Source organism: Bison bison, unplaced genomic scaffold, assembly GCF_000754665.1.
Source record: "Bison bison bison isolate TAMUID 2011002044 unplaced genomic scaffold, Bison_UMD1.0 scf7180017864376, whole genome shotgun sequence".
NCBI classification, from domain to species: domain Eukaryota; kingdom Metazoa; phylum Chordata; class Mammalia; order Artiodactyla; family Bovidae; genus Bison; species Bison bison.
The window spans coordinates 15,029,812-15,045,468 of record NW_011494948.1 but is presented as its reverse complement, the minus strand read 5'-3'; the positions used below and the strand labels follow the sequence as shown (position 1 = coordinate 15,045,468).

At 35.2% G+C, this 15,657-nt stretch overlaps 1 protein-coding gene across 3 annotated transcripts in view; it reads right to left on the bottom strand.

Moving 5' to 3' along the window:
* The window catches only part of FOCAD (focadhesin), a 295,859-nt gene that overhangs the window by 152,867 nt on the left and 127,335 nt on the right, over nt 1–15,657 (bottom strand). For all 3 annotated transcript variants that reach the window (XM_010857081.1, XM_010857080.1, XM_010857079.1), the window contains 4 exons: nt 9,201–9,305; nt 8,687–8,788; nt 8,029–8,159; nt 5,634–5,760 (listed from right to left, as the gene is read on the bottom strand). In XM_010857081.1, the coding sequence (XP_010855383.1) occupies nt 5,634–5,760; nt 8,029–8,159; nt 8,687–8,788; nt 9,201–9,305 (465 nt within the window). The remainder of the gene's footprint in view (nt 1–5,633; nt 5,761–8,028; nt 8,160–8,686; nt 8,789–9,200; nt 9,306–15,657) is intronic.

Sequence of the window (15,657 nt, the reverse complement as noted above, 5' to 3'; positions counted from 1 at the left end):
TACTCATTTCAGACAAAATAGAATTTTAAAACAAAGCTTTTAACAGAAGACAAAGAAGGGCCTTATATAATGATAAAGGCATAAGTACAAGAAGAAGATGTTATACTCCTTAATATATATGTACCCAATACAATACATAAGGGGCTTCCCTAGTGGCTCATATGGTAAAGGGTCTGCCTGCCATGCGGGAAATCCAGGTTCGATCCCTGGTTTGTGAATTCCCCCTGGAGAAGGAAATGCCAACTCACTCCAGTATTCTTGCCTAGAAAATCCCATGGACGGGGGAGCCTGGCAGGCAACAATTCACGAGGTCGTAAAGAATGGACATGACTGAGTGACTAATGCTAAATATGTAAAGCAAATATTAACAGACATATAGGGAGAAATCAACAATAAAATGATAATAATAGGAAACTTTTACACTCCATATACATCAATGGATGTATATACACATCTTCTAGACAAGAAAATCAATAAAGCAACTACAGTTTTAAACGACACAATAAACCAGGTGGCCTTAAATAGACATCTCCAAGATGTTCCATCCCAGAGCAGAAATATGCACATTCTTTTCAAGTACACATGGAACATGTTCCAGAAGAGACCAAATTCTAGGCCACAAATCACAAGTTTAAGAGGATATAAATTACGTCAAAACTTTTTTTCTGATCACAATAGTATGAAACTTGAAATCAATTATAGAAAGAAAACAGAAAATAACAAATACCTGGAGACTAAACAATATGCTACCAAACAACAAAGGGTCAATGAACAAATCAAATAGGAAATGTGAAAATACCCTGAGATAGCTGAAAATGGAAATACAGTTTCCCAAAATCTATGAGATGCAGCAAAAGCAGTTCTAAGATGGAAGTTTACAGTGACACAGCCCTTCCTCAGAAAACAAAAAAAATCTCAAATAAACAACCCAACCGACCATCTAAATGAATTAGAAAAAGAAGAACAAAAAAGGCCCAAAGTCACCAGGAGGAAGGTAAGAATAAAGAACAGAGAGGAAATAAATAAATTGGTGGCATAAAAACAAAAACAAAAAGATAAATGAAACCAAGAGCTGATTTTTTGAAAAGATAAGCAAAATTCATACACTATAGCCAAGTTCATCAAAAGGAAATGAGAGAGGACTAAAAAAAAAAAGAATTGAAGAAGAGAAATAACAATTGATACCACAGAGTTACAAAAAATCATAAGACAATACTACAACAGTTATATGTCAACAAATTGAACAATCTAGAAGAAATGAACAAATATCTAGAAACATGCAAACTGTTAAGACTGAATCAGGAAGAAACAGACAATCTGAACAAATTAATCACTACTAGTGAAAAGGAATTTATAATAAAAAAAAAATTCCCAGCAAAGAAAGTCCAGGATCAGAGGGCTTCACAGGAGAATATTACCCAAAACATAAAGAAGCGCTAATACCTATCCTTCTCAAACTATTCAAAAAAACTGAAGAGAATGAACACTCACAAATTTATTCTACAAGACTAACATTATCCTTATACCAAAGCCAGATAAAGACACTACAAAAAACAAAGTTTCAGGCCAATAACTTTGATGAATATAGACACAAAAACCCTTAAAAAATTATTAGCAACTTCATCAAATGATATATAAAAATAATCATATACCATGATCAAGTAGGATTAATTCCAGGAATGCAAGGATAATTTAATGTTGGCAAATTAATGTGGAACACCACACTAAGAAAAAAATAAAAACCACATGATCATCTCTATGAGTGATAGTCGCTCAGTCGTGTCCAACTCTTTGCGACCCCATGGACTGGAGCCCACCAGGCACCTCTATCCATGGAATTTTCCAGGCAAGAAGACTGCAGTGGGTTGCCATTTCCTTCTCCAATCATCTCTATTATGCAGAAAAAGTATTTCACAAAATTAAATATCCATTCATGATAGAAAATCAATTCATGATAGAAAAATCTCAAAGTTGGTGTAAAAGAAATACATCATAACATAATAAAGGTCAGTTATTACAAACCTACATCACACTCAATTGTAAGATGGTGAAAACTAAAAGACTTTGCTCTAAATTAACAGATGAATGTAAAAAGATGTGGTGTGTGTGTGTCTGTGTGTGTTTGTCTGTGTGTGTGTGTGTATTCCAAATATACATAATGGAATATTCAGTTCAGTTCAGTCTCTCAGTTGTGTCTGACTCTTTGCGACTCCATGGACTGCAGCACGCCAGGCCTCCCTGTCTATCACCAACTCCTGGAGTTTACTCAAACTCAAGTCCTTTGAATTGGCGATGCCATCCAACCATCTTACCCTCTGTCTTCCCCTTTTCCTCCTGCCCTCAATCTTTCCCAGCATCAGCGTTTTTTTCAAATGAGTCAGCTCTTCCCATCAGGTGGCCAAAGTACTGGAGTTTCAGCTTCAACATCAGTCCTTCCAATGAACACTCAGGACTGATTTCCTTTAGGATGGAGTGGTTGGACCTCCTTGCAGTCCAAGGGACTCTCAAGAGTCTTCTCCAACACCACAGTTCAAAAGCATCAATTCTTCTGCGCTCAGCTTTCTTTATAGTCCAACTCTTACATCCATACACAACTACTGGAAAAACCATAGCCTTGACTAGACGGATCTTTGTTGCCAAAGTAATGTCTCTGTTTTTTAATATGCTGTCTAGGTTGGTCATAACTTTCCTTCCAAGGAGTAAGCGTCTTTTAATTTCATAGCTGCAGTCACCATCTGCAGTGATTTTGGAGCCCAGAAAAATAAAGTCTGACACTGTTTCCACTGTTTCCCCATCTATTTCCCATGAAGTGATGGGACCAGATGCCATGATCTTAGTTTTCTGAATGTTGAGCTTTAAGCCAACTTTTTCACTCGCCTCTTTCACGTTCATCAAGAGGATTTTTAGTTCTTTACTTTCTGCCACAAGGCTGGTGTCATCTGCATATCTGCGGCTATTGATATTTCTCCTGGCAATCTTGATTCCAGCTTGTGCTTTATCCAGCCCAGCATTTCTCATGATGTACTCTGCATATAAGTTAAATAAGCAGGGTGACAATACAGCCTTGACGTACTCCTTTTCCTATTTGGAACCAGTCTGTTGTTCCATGTCCAGTTCTAACTGTTGCTTCCTGACTTGCATATGGATTTTTCTCAGGAGGCAGGTCAGCTGGTCTGGGATTCCCATCTCTTGAAGAATTTTCCACAGTTTATTGTGATCTACACAGTCAAAGGCTTTGGCATAGTCAATAAAGCAGAAATAGATGTTTTTTCTGGAACTCCTTTGCTTTTTCGATGATCCAACGGATGTTGGCAATATGATCTCTGGTTCCTCTGCCTTTTCTAAATCTAGCTTGAACATCTGGAAGTTCAAAGTTCACGTATTGCTGAAGCCTGGCTTGGAGAACTTTGAGCATTACTTGACTAGCGTGTGAGATGAGTGCAATTGTGCAGTAGTTTGAGCATTCTTTGGCACTGCCTTTCTTAGGGATTGGAATGAAAACGGACCTTTTCCACTCCTGTGGCCACTGCTGAGTTTTCCAAATTTGCTGGCATATTGAGTGCAGCACTTTCACAGCATTATCTTTAGGATTTGAAATAGCTCAACTGGAATTCCATCACCTCCACTAGCTTTGTTTGTAGTGATGTTTCCTAAGGCCCACTTGACTTCACATTTCAGGATGTCTGGCTCTAGGTGAGTGATCACACCATTGTAATTATCTGGGTCATGAAGATCTTTTTTGTACAGTTCTTCTGTGTATTCTTGCCACCTCTTTTTAATATCTTCTGTTAGGTCCTTACCATTTCTGCCCTTTACTCAGCCCATCTTTGCATGAAATGTTCCCTTGGTATCACTAATTTTCTTAATGAGATCTCTAGTCTTTCCCATTCTATTGTTTTCCTCTATTTCGTTGCACTGATTGCTGAGGAAGGCTTTCTTATCTCTCCTCGCTATTCTTTGGAACTTGGCATTCAAATGGGTATATCTTTCCTTTTCTCCTTTGCTTTTGGCTTCTCTTCTTTTCACAGCTATTTGTAAGGCCTCCTCAGACAGCCATTTTGCTTTTTTGCATTTCTTTTTCTTGGGGATGGTCTTGCTCCCTGTCTCCTGTACAATGTCATAAACCTCCGTCCATAGTTCATCAGGCATTCTATCAGATCTAGTCCCTTAAATCTATTTCTCACTTCCACTGTATAATATTTAGGGATTAGATTTAGGTCATACTTGAATGGCCACCTGATGCAAAGAGCTGACTCATTTGAAAAGACCCTGATGCTGGGAAAGATTGAAGGCGGGAGGAGAACGGACGACAGAGGATGAGATGGTTGGATGGCATCACCGACTCAATGGACATGGGTTTGGGTAGGCTCCGGGAGTTGGTGATGGACAAGGAGGTCTGGTGTGCTGGCAGTTCATGGGGTCGCAAAGAGTCAGACACGACTGAGCGACTGAACTGAACTGAACTGAATGGTCTAGCGGTTTTCCCTACTTTCTTCAATTTAAGTCTAAATTTGGCAATAAGGAGTTCATGATCTGAACCACAGTCGGCTATTACTCAGCCATAAAAGAGAATGAAATTCTGTAATCTGCAACAATGTGTATGAATTTAGAGATTGTTATGGCTAGTAAAATAAGTCAGACACAGAAAGATAAATACACTATGTTAACACTTATATGTGGAAATTAAAAGATAAAGCAAACAAATGTATGTAACAAATTAGAAACAGACTCGCAGATACAGAGAACAAATAAGTGATTCTCAGTGGGGAGAAGGAGAGGGGATGAGGGAAGGTAAGGGGATCGGATTAAGAGATACAAAATACTACACATAAAATAAATAAGCAACAAGAATATTATTGTATAGCACAGGGAAATTTAGCCATTATTTTTTTAATAACTTAAAGGGAATATAATCTATACAAGTATTGAATTACTATGCTGTACACCTGAAACTAATATATTATAAATTAACTTCCATTAAAAAAATAATAATAAAGCTACTTACAAGACTGCATAAAAATATTAAAAAAATTTAGTATGGTCAGTGAATGACCTTTGATGTAATTACTACATTTCTCCAAAACATTAAAGATTCCCTTTGCTGTGCTGTACTTTTGGAAGCAGTCTAAAGTTAAGAAAATGATTTAGAGGCTCAGTTCTAACATTAATCCATCCTACCCAATATGATCACCAGGAAAGGAAGAATCTTTTGCCAATCTTCAAGCCAACAAAAGTTTTTGCTATCTATAAAACTGAGATACCATGTCAATTTCCTCGCCTCCTCTGCTTCTAAAGCTCTCTAATCACAGAACCAAGAAGCAAATATACTCAAGATTTCTTCTATAAGCATTATTCTTCATTTTATATTATCAAGAATAAATAACAATGAAGAAGAACCTAAAGCATGGTTTTCTTTAGCCTCTAGAGAACGTCTACATGTTTCAAGACTCCCCTTTACAGAGAATTTGTAGACAATCTTGCTTCACTCTACTGAACAAAGAAAGATCTCTGGATATAAACATCTGACTTTCAGTTATTAGAATTTGTCTTACATCCTTTCAAGCACAATGCCTTGTAAATTATTGTCTTCCAAATTATACAAAACAATTTTAAAACAATTCAAAAAAGCCCACCTCAGCTTGGCAGAGTGCATGAAGACCTTGTAACACCAAGGCTGCTGGAGTAGCTTGGTCAGGCTTAGTGCACTCATTCAACACCTGGGAAATAGCTGCCAACATATCTGCACCATGCTGATATGGCCTATGAGAAATGACATTTAGACACAAGATTAAAGTCAAAGAGCTATATTACTACTCCAAGGTCTTTTGCCCGAATAAAAAACATTAATGCTTTTCTTTACCCTCATGCTTGTTAAACACGGACCCTCAACAGATGAGGGAGCCTGGTGGGCTGCCGTCTATGGGGTTGCACAGAGTCAGACATGACTGAAGTGACTTAGAAACAGCAGCAGCAGCAACAAATAAAACCATATGCTTTTTGTTTTTTCAAAGATTTGCAACTTCATCATTTCTGCTGTAACTTCAGGCTAATTTTTCATATTATTACCCCAAAAAGAAGACACTTATTAATAAATTTTATTCTCCCTGAATCACAAAACCTATAGTCTGTATTCTGTGTTTTCACTGCAGGGGCATGAGTTTGATCCCTGCTGGGGAACGAGTGTCCCACATGCTGCGTGGCAGAGCCAAAAAAAAAAAGAATGTGACGGAAAAAACCCTATTGTCTGAATCAATAAAAACTCAAGTCTATAGTAGCAGTGAAAAGAAATGACTTACCTTATTGAGATCAGCAGTAAAGCCAGGGTTATGAGATCAGAAGATGACTGATCATAGTAGTGTTACAAACTTAGAAGGTTATGCCTATCATGATGGTGACAGTGTATGATGATAAAGTTAATAATAATAATATGAACTATAACTGAGCACTTATCTCATGTCAGGAACTGTGCCAGATTCACTGACTCTTCTTCCTCTCATTCCTCTATTGCACATACATTGTGCTCTCTCTAGAGTGCTTTTAACTTCATAAAGAAACGCTCAGGTCTGCATTCCTTATAACCCCTCAGTGATATATTTCTCTCTACTTAACAAAATGTAAATTAAAAAACTGCCTGGTTGAATTCCGTGAAATCCACCAATGGAAATCAATTAGCAAAAATGGAAAATTTTGATAGGATCTTGAGGTGGTAACCGACAGGTGCACTAAGTAAGTTTTTCACAGACTCTGATCTGGTCTGATATTTAACCTCTCCTGAGCCTCAGCTTTAAGTATGTAAAATTAAAACGTCAGCTTTCATCTCTTAATTTTTTCCATGCCAATACCTCAAGAGAATCTAAACTCTGAGGTCTTGGGATACATGTGTATAACTTTTAGACCAAGTGATTTTTTCGTGTTGCCAAAAGGTTGGAGCTTAGAAAACAGGCAAAACTGCTAAGGCTTAAATACAGTCTAATCTGAGATTTTACCTAACACATGAATCATCTGCATTATCAGCATCCAGGCCAACTCATTCATTGTAAAGCTTCAGGAAGTACCATTCGCAGTGTCATCATTGACAAAAGTGAGGATGATGCTCTAAGAATTCTACAGTGCAGTGGTTCAATCAACATGAAACTGTAAGATTACAACCTATTTCAAATGCGTTAAATATATTTCCTCATTAAAGATTTTGACCTAACTCAAGAAAATAGAAATCTGGTGAGGTGGAGCTCTGCTTAGTGTTATTTCAATCTTAGGAACTCCTGCCTAGCTATTTATCCATAACCTAGAAGAGCAGCAGCATCTCCCTACTATCCTCAAGTCTTTTTAAACCCCAGAGCATATACAAGAATTCAAGATCATTTCCTTCCCTGTAATATTTCCCAACAATTAATTCCATTCAATGAATCACAAATAAGGCCATCTCTATTTACATCTTATAAAAGTCAAGCATAGGTTTTTAAGGAATCTCTATACTGTTCTCCACAGTGGCTGTGTCAATTTACATATCCAGCCATAGTGGAAGAGAATTCCCTTTTCTCCATATCCTCTCCAGCATTTATTATTCATAGATCAAAAAGAAAAAACAAGCATCACATAAGGAGACTATAAGAAAGAACAATTTGACCTATAACCCACTGCTTAGGTTTTAGGAATTGATATATAGAAAAATACAAAACATAATATCTTATGTTTTATTACAACATTAAATTATTATCCAGAAAAGGATATAAATATCTGCTAAACCTAGATATAAGACTAGACCTGAAAAGACATGCCTGCTACTCAAAGTAATTGTCTGATGTTACTAAATTTTATAATCAGACACTTGTGCTTAATATTCATTTATTCTTACCCAAATATCCTCTGCCTATCTTTCCGAGTGTCTTGCTTGCAATAAAAAGATTAAATACAAATATATATATCATGCAAAATAAATGCAAAAATATATCATGCATTTATATATATATGTATAAATGCAAAAATATGTATCATGATATACATTCCCAAGGGTCAAGCGTGTCTTACCTTTGCTTACATATATCTCTGATTGATGCTGCTTTAGCAATTAGTTTCTCCCATTGGACTTCCTTGCCCACAGACAGAGAGGGCACATCGGACATGGCCATGAAACGCTGCAGTTCAGGATAGACACGATCCTAAGAAGGCAGTTTCACAAAAAAGGTAATTTTACAACTTGGGTTGAATAATCATTATCTCCTTCTATGAAACATTTTCACCTCTAAATCTTATATTTGCATTGCAAATTATAATGTATTTCTTCTAATCAGCAAAGAAGAATGCTGTTATGATTGCTAGAGATTTTCTTGCGGATCTATGTACTGTTCATTTCATAAAACTAGGAAAAAAGTGGCAAAATCTCACTTTAATTACAAAGGCTCTAATCACTTAAATTTCTATTACTTTTTCGCAAAAATGGAAAAACAGATTTCAAAATTAAGGAAACAAGATGATTTTCTATTCTCAATTTCTCTCTGAGAGTCAATCACAACTGACAGCTTCATAGATCAAAAGTACAACACTAAATTAAAATTTCTCAATGTAATCATTTATGCCACTCACTAATATCACTATATCAAAGCACTGTCATGCATAATGACAACATTTGTTTTTTTCAGTGAAAGGGACATGCTTAATATCCACACAAGTGTGTATCTGAGCTTACCTGTTTTTCCCACAAAGATGTCAACAAGCGCAAAGTGACAGCTTTTAGTTGTGGAGTGGTTCCAAGAAGTTGAATTACTCGTAGAATCTGTCCTATGCACACCTACAAAACATTGAAGAAACTTTGGTTTCATAAATGCAAATATGGATAAAATCCCAATGGTAACAAAAAAACGTAAAAACCTCTTATAAAATAAAGACTGAAATGGAAGCTTATTACAGTATTACCTATTTTCTCAGAGGTCAGAGATACCTTCGGGAGGAGCTAGTTAGCAATTCTGGGCGTATAAAGATCCTATGTCAGACGATATAGCCAGTGGGAAAACATAATGAAAAGATGATTTTAGAAACTAATTCTCAAATATTTTAACAAATATTTTTGGCCCAACAAAGGAAGTAGGGATTGCAGCCAAAATTAAAGGGTCAAAATTTCACATGGTAAGAAACAAAATTCAATGTATTCTTCATGCCTCACTTTCTTTCTGCTCCCAAGTAAACCGGTTAATAATACAAACCTTGTGAACTCCAAGTGTAGGTAAAGTATACAAGATATCATTGTATAACACAGGTGCCAGTGGTCTTCCTAATTTGAACATCAAAACTGGAATCAGATTCGGTACCTAAAATGAATTTAAAGAACATACAAATTATGTCTTTTAAAAGAAATCAATCTATAAAACAATCATTATTTCATTTTTCTCCAAAGGAATACTATGAATATATATGAATTAAAAGACAGAAAATGCCAGTTAGCCATTTGTTGTTAATAATAAATTCACAGTATCACTAATATCCTATTTATTTTTAAATTACCTGTGAGCTCTTGTTCTATCTATTTATACGTGTTTAAATACCCTAGGTTTTTGGTGCAAAAATCACAACATTAATTCTTTGTAATAAAAAATAGTTATGATCTATCCTGCCCTAAAGAAGCTTACAAATTCTTTAAAAAAAAAAAGAAGAAGCTTACAATTCTAATGAGCAACCTAATGAAATATTCAGTGATGTTATTCCAAAACAAAATAATTAAAATCAATTGTACTTTATGGGAATTAATACACAAAAAATTCCTTGCAAGTTTATATTTCAATCCCTATGCATATCACAATAAAATAAGAAAAGCAAATCATTTATTGATTGGATGCCTTTTATTATTAAGATGGCAATATTTCCCAAGTACATCTACAGATTCAATATAAACCCTATCAAAATTCCAGCTAGCCTCTTTGCCAAAATTGAGAAACTAATCTTAAAATTCATATGAAAATAAGCAATCCTGAAGAACCAAAACAATCTGGAAAAGGAATGAAGTTTGAACAGTCAACTTTCTCAAATACAAAATGTCCTACAAAGTTACAGCAATCAAAATACTGTGGTACTGGAATAAGAATGTAAATATAGATCAATGAAATGGAACTCAGTATCTAAAAATAAAACTTGTCATTTATCTTAATTGATTTTAGACAGGCCAAGAAAACATGATGGAGAAAGAAGTCTTTGAAAACTGGTGTCAGATTTTGAAAACTATATTTCCATCTACAAAAGAATTAATTTGGACTCCTTCCTCATACTACATTAATAATCTTTGAGCAAAAATTAACTCAAAATAGAGTTTAGACTAAAATGTAAGAACAAAAACTGTAAAACTCTTAAAGAAAATATAGGAGTAGATCTTTCTGACTTTGAGTTAGGCAAAGTCTTCTTAGATATGACACCAAAAGCATGAGCAACAAAATAAAATATATTTCATCAAATTAAAAATATTTGTCCTTCAAAAGACACTATAAAAGGAATGAAATTGTGGAATTCACAAACATATACATGGACCTAGTGACTGTCTAAGTCAGAAAGAGAAAATCAAATATCACATAATATCACTTATATGTGGAATCTGGAAAATGTTACAGTGAGCTTATTTGGAAAGCAGAAACAGAGACACAGAGAGAATGGACATATGGATAGTGGCGGGGGGGTGGTGTGGAGGGGCAATAAGAGAGGAGGGGGGATGAATTGAGAGACTGGGATTGACATATACACACTATTATGTATAAAATAGATAATTAATGAGAATCTATTGTATAAGCACAGGGATTCCATTCAGCACCTTGTGGTGACCTAAATGGGAAGGAAATCCAAAAAAGAGGAGATGTGTATGTATACATATAGCTGATTCACTTTGTAATATAGCAGTAACTAGCTCAACATTGTAAAGCAGCTATACGCCAACAACAAAAAAAAAGATTTTTTTAAGACACTATAAAGAAAATGAAAATAAAAAGAACCCATGGAATGGAAGAAAATATCTGCAAATCATACATCTAATGAGGGACTTACAGATCCATAATATAAATATATCAAGAATCCTCCATAATAAAGGACAAATAATCCAATTTTAAAAGAGTAACAGATCTGAATAGATATTTCTCCAAAGAAGACAAATGACCAATAAAGACAGGAAAAAATACTCAACCAGCATTAACCATGACTTAAATGCAAATCAAAACCAAGTAATATGCCACCCCATACCCAACAGGATGACTTGTAAAGACAGATCATAGCAAATACTGACAAGGATGTGGAGAAATCAGGACCTTCATACACTGCCAGTGGGAAAGTTAAATGGTGCAGCCCCTTAGGAAAACAGCCTGTCCGTTTCTCAATTAGCTAAATAGAATTACCATGTGATTTAGTAACTATACTTATAGGTATTTACCCAAGAGAAATTAAAACATATACTCATACAAAAACTTACATGTGAACCTTCACAGCAGTATAATTCACAATAGCCAAACAGTGGAAACAATGCAAACATCCATCAACTGATGAAGGGATAAATAAAATGTAGTATACCCATATGATAGAACATTATTCTGCCATAAAAACAGAATCAATACGGATGAACTATTTAAACATCAATAGCAAAAAATAAACAAATAACTCAATTAAAAAATGAACAAAGGACTTGAACAGACATTTTCCAAAGAAGAAATACAAATGGCCACAGATACATGAAAAGATGCTTAATATCACTAATAACCAGGGAAATGCAAATCAAAACCATGATGAGATATCACCTGACACCTGTTAGAATGGCCATTATCAATAAACTAGAAAATAATAGCTGTTGGCAAGGATGAAGAAAAACTGCAACCTTTGAGCAATGTTGGTAAAAAGTAAAATAGGGCAGTCACTATGAAAAACAATATGGAGGTTCCTCAAAAAATTAAAAACTAATATATGCAATCCCATTTCTGAGAATACCAGTACAGGCAGTAGTCTCTTTTAAAATTTATTCACTCACACACACACACACACAAATTAACTGCTCAGTTGCTATTAGCTACTTATTCTACAACAATAGTCTTTTGATTGAAACACAAGATTTTCTGTAATATTTTATGGAATGTCAAGAAACTTTAATTGTTTGACTTGTTTCATCTGGCACTGTTGGTTTCTATAATAAAATACACATGGGCAATTAAAAATGTTTCAAATCAAATATTTCAAAGGAACCAAAATCAAGATCTCAAAGAGATATTAAGCACCTCCATGTTCACTGGAGAAGGCGATGGCACCCCACTCCAGTACTCTTGCCTGGAAAATCCCATGGATGGAGGAGCCTGGTGAGCTGCAGTTCACAGTGTCGCTAAGAGTCAGACACGACTGAGCGACTTCACTTTCACTTTTCACTTTCATGCATTGGAGAAGGAAACGGCAACCCACTCCAGTGTTCTCGCCTGGAGAATCCCAGGGATGGCGGGGACTGGTGGGCTGCCGTCTATGGGGTCACACAGAGTCGACACGACTGAAGCAACTTAGCAACAAAATGTTCACTGCAGCATTACTCACAATAGCCAAGAGATGGAAATAACCTAAATACTATCAATGGATGGATAGATAAAGAAAATGTGGAATATACATACACAAGGAAATCCTGTCATATACTATAATATGGATAAATCTTGAGGACATTATGCTATGTGAAACAAGCCAGTCACAGAAGGACAAATATCACGTGGTTCTATCGTATGAGGTATCTAAACTAGCCAGTCTTAGAAAAAGAAAGTTGAATGTGCTTATCAAGAGCTGGGAGAAGGGAGAAATGGGGACTTGCTCAGTGGGTACAGAAATTCAGCCTTGCAAGACGAAAACCTGTATACAGTATACCTTCATTTTGATAAGAAGGTATATTTTATGTTATCTACTCTTCACTACAATTTTTAAAGGAACCATGGGATTGTTTTTTAAGAGTCAGAAGAGTCTTGTTGAGTTCATTTAGGTAAACCACTTTATTTTACAGATGGTAGAGGTAAGGCATGGAGGGAATTACAAAGTTAGTGGCAGAATGAGGATGGAAGTTCAGATCTCAGTTTACTCCTCCTTTCTATACTGGGAGAAATGAAAACAACACAAGATTCCAGGCTATGTATAATAGGATAAAGAGTTATCATGTTAAGTCTTCTTCCTATAATTGGACTAAACATATAAGAAAAAAGCAGGAGAGACAAAACTCAGCATCTCCCTGGAGTCAATCATATAAAGAACAGAGTAGAAAAATTTTACTCTGGATTCCACAAAAAATATCCATGTGGGCAACACTGTACAAGTTATGCAGAAAGCAGCATAATCTTTCAGAGTCCTATAATGAAAATCATGAGTAGTGCTATCCACTTATAAATTGAGAACTATAGAGGGCTTTGTTATTATTCGTTTTGGTTTCCAGATGAGAGATATAATTATGTTTATAACTAGTCTCTTTTTAAAAAATATGAGAGAGCTCATACTTTAACAGTATATAAGAGATAGTTATAAATTAACATTGAAAAATTAAGACACCAGTGAAAAAAAAATTCAAGGCATATTCATCATATGGAAGTAAGAGGTAAATATCCAAAGTGGTATCTGGTTTTCTTTAACTTTTCTGACTTATGTTTTATAAACTAGACCTGAAATATAAAGTGAATTCCTAGACCATATTTTATAAACTCCCTTAGATAATTGCTGAAATATCTTTGCACAAGAGTGTCCTATGAAAAAATGGAAGTAATTTTATGTGTACAAAGGTATTTGCCATTTATAAAACAGTGGTAACACTACGTGTTAAGTTAGAAGTGAAAAGATAAAACATGAATTAAAACTTGTATTGATGTGCACTTGATTTAGTATACCTGTGTGAGTTTCAGGTGTACTGCATAGTGATTTAGCAAAATGTGAAATTTTATAAAACAAAGAGTGAATATGCTAGGATGGTACATACAAACAGAAGCATAAAAGAATTCTTAAAGAATTTTAACAGTGAAAGAGTTTTTTTTAGTGATTTATTTTACAAAAAACATACATAATGTACTATGGTGTTTTTGAACATCAGTTAATTCCATCTTCCTAAATTATTTGACATGTCTACTCACAATATTACTTATTATTTCAGTAATACAGTAGAAAGCAGTTCACTGATGGACGTGCTGAAAAGCTAATCATTTCTTTTTCTTATAAGAATCTGAAGAAATACAGCAATATCAAAGAAATCTAAACACAGTGTAATTTTTTTTCTTCTGTGGTTCATATTATTTCATAATGTTATAACTAAATAAGTGGCTTAGGGTCTTGAACTTTAACCTTTGAGAGTCAAATAAGGTCAAGAGATTGCCTCAACTAGGCAATCTTCTTTCTGTTTGATATTCACTCTAGCTTTATTCCAATTCAGCTTGAGCATATGATCCATGACTCCTCTAATAGTAACGGCTAACATCTACTGAACAGTGACTACAAATGCTCTCCTTAGCACTTTATAGAAATCATGATTATCATGTTTCAAATGATAAAACTGAAGTTCATAAAGGCCAAATAATTTGCCCAAGGTATTAATAACAGAGTAGTACATACTGGAGTTGGGACTAAAGCAAAGCAATTTAACTCTGAAGAGCCCATGTACTTGCCAGTTTGGCTTACCAAAAATAGGGGTGACCTCTTCATTGCCTTTGCATCTCAGGTCCCAGCATATCATAAGTGCTTTCTGAATGCAAAAACCACTCCTAGTTTCTTTATCTGCTCAAATTCTATATGCAAGATAGATCTTGTAATAGTCCTGCAGATATTTCATTTGGTACACAATTATTAAAAGCTTACCACTTGCAAAGAAAAGTACCTAGAGACAGTACTCTGACCAAACAACTCTGAATCACAAAAATTTACCTCTTAGGTTAAGTGTTACCAGGATATCAATATTATCAGAACATCTTTAGAATCTGAGCTAAGAATTTCCCAGTACATAGAAAAATAAGTTCATCAACATAGGAGCACCGAGCAAAGAATAAACAAGGAAATACCACAAATTAGAATGGATCAACTCAAGTACCATACCACTGGAAGAGTCTGAAATACCTGGAAGAAAGTAACCGTGACCTTTCTCTACCTAAACTTAATTTCTAGGTTAGTCTCCTTGGTCTTCTGAATTTCTGTCTCAGAATCGGACAATTTATATATTTAGAAAATGGTATAAGAAAACTTAATTGTTGACAGAAAGTAATCATCATGCTATTAGATGTAAATACCAGTGGGACAAAGGAGTAAAACCACAACTTTTTTCAATTGCTAATATTTTAAAAACTTGATCTAAATAACAACTATAATGAGTAAATTCCTGTAAGCATAAAATTTCCTTCCTAAACGAAAGTTTGTTTTACATTCCTATCATGAAAGTGTGAAAGTGAAAGTCGCTCAGTCCAGTCTGACTCTTTGTGACCCCATGGACTGTACCATGGAATTCTCCAGGCCAGAATACTTGAGTGGGTAGCCTTTCCCTTCTCCAGGGGATCTTCCCAGCCCCGAGATCAAATCCAGGTCTCCTGCATTGCTGGTGGATTCTTTACCAAGTGAGCTTTCAGGGAAGCCCTAATACATTTCTATCATGGTAAGATCTAAATCTTTCGTAGTCTGACTGGTAGAACAATAGTTAAAAGCCCATGTCCCATA